Source organism: Sturnus vulgaris, chromosome 3, assembly GCF_052056855.1.
Source record: "Sturnus vulgaris isolate bStuVul1 chromosome 3, bStuVul1.hap1, whole genome shotgun sequence".
In the NCBI taxonomy this organism is placed as follows: Eukaryota; Metazoa; Chordata; class Aves; order Passeriformes; family Sturnidae; genus Sturnus; species Sturnus vulgaris.
In genome coordinates, this window is record NC_142245.1 from 67,536,542 (window position 1) to 67,542,541 (window position 6,000).

Genomic DNA, 6,000 nt, shown 5'->3' on the forward strand with positions numbered 1-6,000 from the left:
CTATCAGTAGATGAAAGATTTTCTCTTTGGACTGTATCAGCAGCTCCTTCCTGGCCTAGATTAACTCCTGCATTTAGTATCCACTTTTTTAGAGAAGACAGAAAAAGCATTGTTACTCAGTTATTGGGAAATAAGTAATGTCATTCACTAATCCCTGTCATTTGGCTGGGCTATTGCTTCATTGTATTGCATGGTTTGGTTTGATTGTGTTGGCTTTTTGAACCAGTCAGGTTTTCAGTTATTTATGGCATCTTGTTCTTGTTCTTCTGTTGTTCTTGTCATCTCCTTTTTAAACAGAAGATGGAGGCTCTAAAATCTCCCTGACACATCAGGTAGACATGGCTGCTCAGGTGGCTTCTGGGATGGCATATCTTGAATCTCAGAACTATATCCATCGGGATCTGGCAGCCAGGAATGTTCTTGTTGGTGAACACAATGTTTACAAAGTGGCAGACTTCGGACTTGCAAGAGTTTTTAAGGTAGGTTGTGAGAGAGTTAATTGTCCCTGCTTTTAACTCTGGAGAACAAGGTGGAGGAGGCTAAATAGAAGAATGAATTGTAGCCCTGACTTGATGGATTCAGACAAAGGCAAGCCCATGGAGAAAAGGACCCATAACATGTTCACTTGTATCTTCCACCTGCATTATCCCATGCAGGGTTAGAAGCTGTCCTGTGCCTTTATGTCAGTCTGAAGAATCCTGGTGTCTGCTTCTCACTCAGCTACCCAGGAAGGATCCTGGCAATCAATACCCTTTGCTGCACAAGCTTTAGTGTCTGCAACATGGAGAGGAATGTTGGAAAGATTATACACCTGGGCCTGTAAATGGAGGCATATAAAAATGTATTGACATACATTCTCTCCTTGTTCACTTCCCCACTGCCTCCATGATGCTTGTGATCACAGGTAGAATCATAAAAGTAGTAGTAAATCATAATCATTCCTCTCCCCAGCTAACAGAAAAGTTCATAAAGTAAGCTTTAAATCTGTTGCAGTTGCAGATTCTTTGCCACTGCACCATTTTGTTTTGTTTTTTTCTCTAGTCCTTGAAGGCAGAGAATGCCAAGTATCACTGACCAAAGTCTCCCTACGAAAGAGCTGTGGTTTAGATATGAGATTTCCTACCTCTGAAAATTATTTAATCAGTGTTGGAATGATTTATTTTGCCATATTTTATGGATTTAAATATGAAATCCATAATTTCTGAGTCTGTGTTTGTTTGGGTTTTATTATTTATTTATGTTCTTGCAATCAGAAGGAAAAACAGGGAAAAAAGTCTTCTGCTTCTCATTTTGGTTTTTCATTCAAACAGCAGAAATTGAAGTTCATAACAGAATTGGATTTATTACATACTGAAGTATAGAACAATGATTCAACAGAGGCATCAAGGGACTTTGAAAATTCTTTTAATTTCATTTTGATTCTTTTAAGTATGTATAAGTTCATATTACAAGTTCTTTAACATAAAAAATATATCCTTTTAAATGAACAATGCTCGTAATGGATATTTCTCTTCTGTCCTCACTAGAAAAGCTAATAATTTACAGCTGTTGACATTTTGTTAAAACTGAACTTAAATACTCAGTCATAGAGTTGTATGGGCAGACTTTCTTAGGAATATTTTGTCTCCTAAGCCAACACTAACATGGTCATTTACGAAGCATTAAGTGTGAGAAATGAAATCTGTATTTTAACATGTGTTATTTAGTGTAATAGTTTCTTGTTTCTAAAGATGGTCAAGATGCCATAACTGTAAAAGTATAGAGATACAAATCAATAACAACAAGTATTTTCAAAACTATTGAGCATTTCAGCTGGGAAACATACATTCTGTATTTAAACACTCAAAAAAGCAAAATCTGGTACATGTATGTCTGGATTTGCACGTAAAAAACGTGACCAAGGCTTGGGTGTGACTTGTGTACACTACATTACATGAAGGAATTAAAGAAAGAAGAAGTGTTCACAAAATTTAGATGTCTGTGTGATAAACCTTTAAGGACATGATTCTACAAATTTGCAACTGAACAGGCTTTTTGTGTCTTTCACCTACACTTTACATTAATTAGCTCACTGGAAACTAATATGTTAATTTGAATCAGTCAGAGTTTATTCTTTCTTCCCCAAAAACCTGCTTAAGCGACTGTTATCAGTCAACGGCCCTCCAACACCACAATAAATCACAGAAGAAAGGTTCCAAAATTCATTAGCTCTTGCTCTTGCCTTCTCTCTTTACTGTAGACCAGACGTGGAGACATTTGGTCTCTAGTGTCAGCAGGATGCTTACACTGCCACTCCTGACAGACTTTTGGAATTTTTTATGCCAGGTCCAGAATTCACAGTAGCAAGTCGTAATTAATCAGGAGCCACTCCAATGCTGCGTGCTTGCTTGAAATGGTAAATGCTTTAGAAAAGCCTCTGGTGAAGCCTCTGCATTTTTCAAATGCAAAGCTGAATCCAGTGATAGATAGACTTCAGAAAATGGGTACTTACATGAAAAACAAGCATTTGGTTAAAAGATTATAAGATTAAGCACATGCTAAGCTTAGTCGATGCTTAAGTGCTTTGCTGAAGCAGATCTGAAACTAGGCTTGCTTTGTTTTACCCATGATAGGTAGAAAATGAAGAAGTATATGAATCTAGGGCTGAAACAAAACTCCCAGTGAAATGGACAGCCCCAGAAGCAATTCGCTACAACAGATTCAGCATCAAATCAGATGTCTGGTCATTTGGGATTCTTCTGTTTGAAATAATCACCTATGGGCAGATGCCTTATCATGGTAAGTACTTATGCCTAAAAAATGATGTCTTAACTTTTTTCTTGATTTCAGAACAACACAAAAAAAGACGGTTGAATGCCTGTACTACAGGCATGTTAAAGGGTTAAAACTTTAAAGAAAGGAAGAAGATTGTTCAGATGAGGTTAATTTAGTAGGTCAGACCTTTTGGCTTCCCCAGGCCCCCTGGCAGCTTTGCAAAGGCTGTGGTTAGCACACATTCAAGCTTCCTCTTGCTGGAGTCAACCTGCGTGTCCAGGCACCTAAGCCAGCTGGCTATTTTCCTCCATCATCAGATCAAAGATGCCAATTCTTGGAATGTGAAAAAAGGGAATAAATAAAGGAAAGGGTTTTTTATTCCCCAACCTGTCCTTTTAAAAAAAAATTTTAGTATATCTCATGGAAGAAAAGATTATGTGTGAAGTGCTGCACAAGCACTTCAGGAAGAAGGTGTCTGAAAAATAAATCAGGGTGTTTTTACTCCCTTCCCTCGTATTTGATTGTTGCAGTGAAAAGTCTTCATAAAGGAAAGGATCACAATAATGAAATAATTAAAAAAATAAAATGTCACCAACCTCAAAAGTAGATATAGTAGTCTGACAGCAGCCACTATTTCTAGCACTGTGAGAAATGCTCAAGGAACTGTGGCTCCAATAACACAAGATATCAGTGAGGTGATTGACTGTGACTCATTTTGTGCTGGTGAGTAGAACACAAGGGAAGGACTAAAGCAAAAAAAAAGTTATGTTGTATCTGTACAGCCCTGAGGGGTGGTGCGTTTGCCATAAACTACATTTCACAGGGTCCCAAACTGATATTTTCTGTAAAAGGAAAAATTGATTTTGTTTTTTTGATTCCCATCCTCACCACCTGTGACATTGTTCTGAAGGAAAAAAAAGAAAAAGGAAAATGTCCTGAAGTCTTACATAAACTATAGGTGTGTGCATATGGAGACACACACACATAAATAAATCATTTTAGTATAAAAATAAGTAACACCGTGGCTCTGGATATTGTCTGAAAATCCATTCAGTATTGCCCCTTTGCAAAAGCATAGTTTATCTGTATCTGGAAAGTAGAAAATGCCATTTTGCCATGGCTATTTGCTTACTTGGCATTACTTTCAGGAATTTGTTCTCAGTTAGAAGAGGTTATGTTGATTTGTAGTGGCAGTGGTTAATGTGTAGAGGAAACACCATTCAGAGATCTAGGGAAAAGAAGTTAACACAATTCAAGGTTTAATTTAAAGAGTAAAAAGTTGGAAGAGTACAGGACAATAGCCTTAATATATAAATGTATAGCAAAGATAGGGGAATGATTTTTTCTCCATGACTGGCAGTGATGGAGCAAGGAGAATACCATTGCCCAGCTGCCTTTGAGGAAAACTAGGGTTGACTATAGGAAAAAGTTTCTAAATATGAGGAAAATTCAGCAGCAGGTCAGATTTTCTTAGGAGATTTTGTAGCCAATGAGACTAGAGGTGCTTAGGAACTATTTAAGCTAAATAGATGTCAGAAAGGTTTTGACAAACTTTTGGTGCGGGAAAAGCCTCACACCCAGAAAAAACTATTTGTGATGCCTTGCAGCTGGCACAGTCAGGATGAGATAGTTGGGAAATGTTGGAGGTGGTTTTTAATTGCTGGTAAACAGTAAGAGATGAGGCCCTGTCTCTGGAATTGTTCAAGGGCAGGCTGGAAGGGGCTTTGAGCAACCAGGTCTAGTGGGAGATGTCCCTTCTCATAGCAGGGGTTTTGAATTCAGTGATCTTGAAGGTCGTTTCTAACCCAAACCATTCTATGATGATTCTGTGCTGAAGAGAGAGGAACACATGGCACCTGTAAACAGACTCTGAGTAGCCTGATGAACACATTTTGGCTTGCAGGAATGCCAGGATACCAGGTGATCCAGCTGCTGGACAATGGGTACAGGCTTCCTCAGCCGGAGCGGTGTCCAGAGCCACTCTACCAGATGATGCTGCAGTGCTGGAGCACAGAGGCTGATGCACGACCCACCTTTGAGGCCCTCAGAGAGCAGCTGGAGACTCTGACATCAATCTCTATTTCTTTGCCTCAGCCCTGGCAATGGAATATGAACCCTCAGGATGCTCCTAAAGGACATGTCCTAGCCAACATGGCTAATGGAGACTTTGGAGTTAGCCTAACCCCAGCTGTGGGGGTCACTTTGGATGCTGAAGAATCCTGGTACACTTCATCCCCTCCTGCGATCCTCAAAAACTCTTAAATTTTTTGCTGCTGGCAAGTGCTTTGCAAGATAAAGCATCAGGAATCTGGAGGATGGATGTTTCAAAAAAATAGTCTTCTATTTATTTTAAAATGACATGTTGAAAGAACAAACAAATGAAATGATGTAGCTAAGTAACTATTGTAGTGTTTCGTCATTTCTTTATTGGAATAATTACTTACTGTTAGATTTTTCCTTCCTGTCAGTTTGTTCTGGTGAAGGAATGTGATGGCTCTACACAGCAGGATCTGTGCTCCCAGAGTCCTTTCATTGTAAAAATAATAAAAAAAATCCTGTGACTGTAATGGCTCTGATTTGGCAGAATCCAAATTAATTGCCTTGCTTAGAATTGAAGTACATGTGCTTTTGCTATATGTGAAAATAAACAGATATTCATGGGAGAAAAATAATTATTTTTGTTTTGTGGATGCACAGGCTGATATTTTTATATTTTGTCTACTGTACTTCTTTTACAAGAATAAACAAAATTACTATTAGATTCCTGAAGCTATTTGTTCTTAATATTGTTAAATATCTATGAGTTATTGTCCATTGAGTTATTTTCCATTGAACTGTGAGGGTTTATTTTATGGTTCTTAATTTTAGGGATATTGGAGGAAAGTATATTTTAACATGAACTCAAGACTGTCTCACTGCTTTAGAGTGAAAACCTTTTCAATCCTTCCCCAAATCACGAACCCTCTTCAACAGGGCAGGACTAGGTATTTTCCAGTGTAACTAGCACTCCTTTCTTCTACCTTCTTCAAATTCAGCTTTAATACAGGAGATTAAGATCCATTTTATTTTGTTCCATGGAGAAATGGAGCCCAGGTGCTTCTTGTAGCAGTCTATATAGCTGTAGATGTTAAATTTTTTTTGCCTTTTCCCTAAGGACAATAGCAGTTCTGCAAAAATCTGGTATCATAGATTTTGATCTGACAGTTTTATATTTTCAGTTGTGAGGCTCACAGAAGCAAATTTTAA

The 6,000-nt window shown here is 38.1% G+C and overlaps 1 protein-coding gene across 1 annotated transcript in view; it reads left to right on the plus strand.

Annotated features, from left to right (window-relative positions):
- FRK (fyn related Src family tyrosine kinase) overlaps positions 1–5,523 on the plus strand; it is a 47,373-nt gene extending 41,850 nt beyond the window's left edge. Inside the window, exons 6-8 of the mRNA XM_014879290.2 lie at positions 298–479; positions 2,613–2,778; positions 4,658–5,523. Coding sequence (XP_014734776.1) covers positions 298–479; positions 2,613–2,778; positions 4,658–5,016 — 707 coding nt within the window. The 3' untranslated portion in view covers positions 5,017–5,523. The remainder of the gene's footprint in view (positions 1–297; positions 480–2,612; positions 2,779–4,657) is intronic.
- Positions 5,524–6,000: the final 477 nt, after the last annotated feature.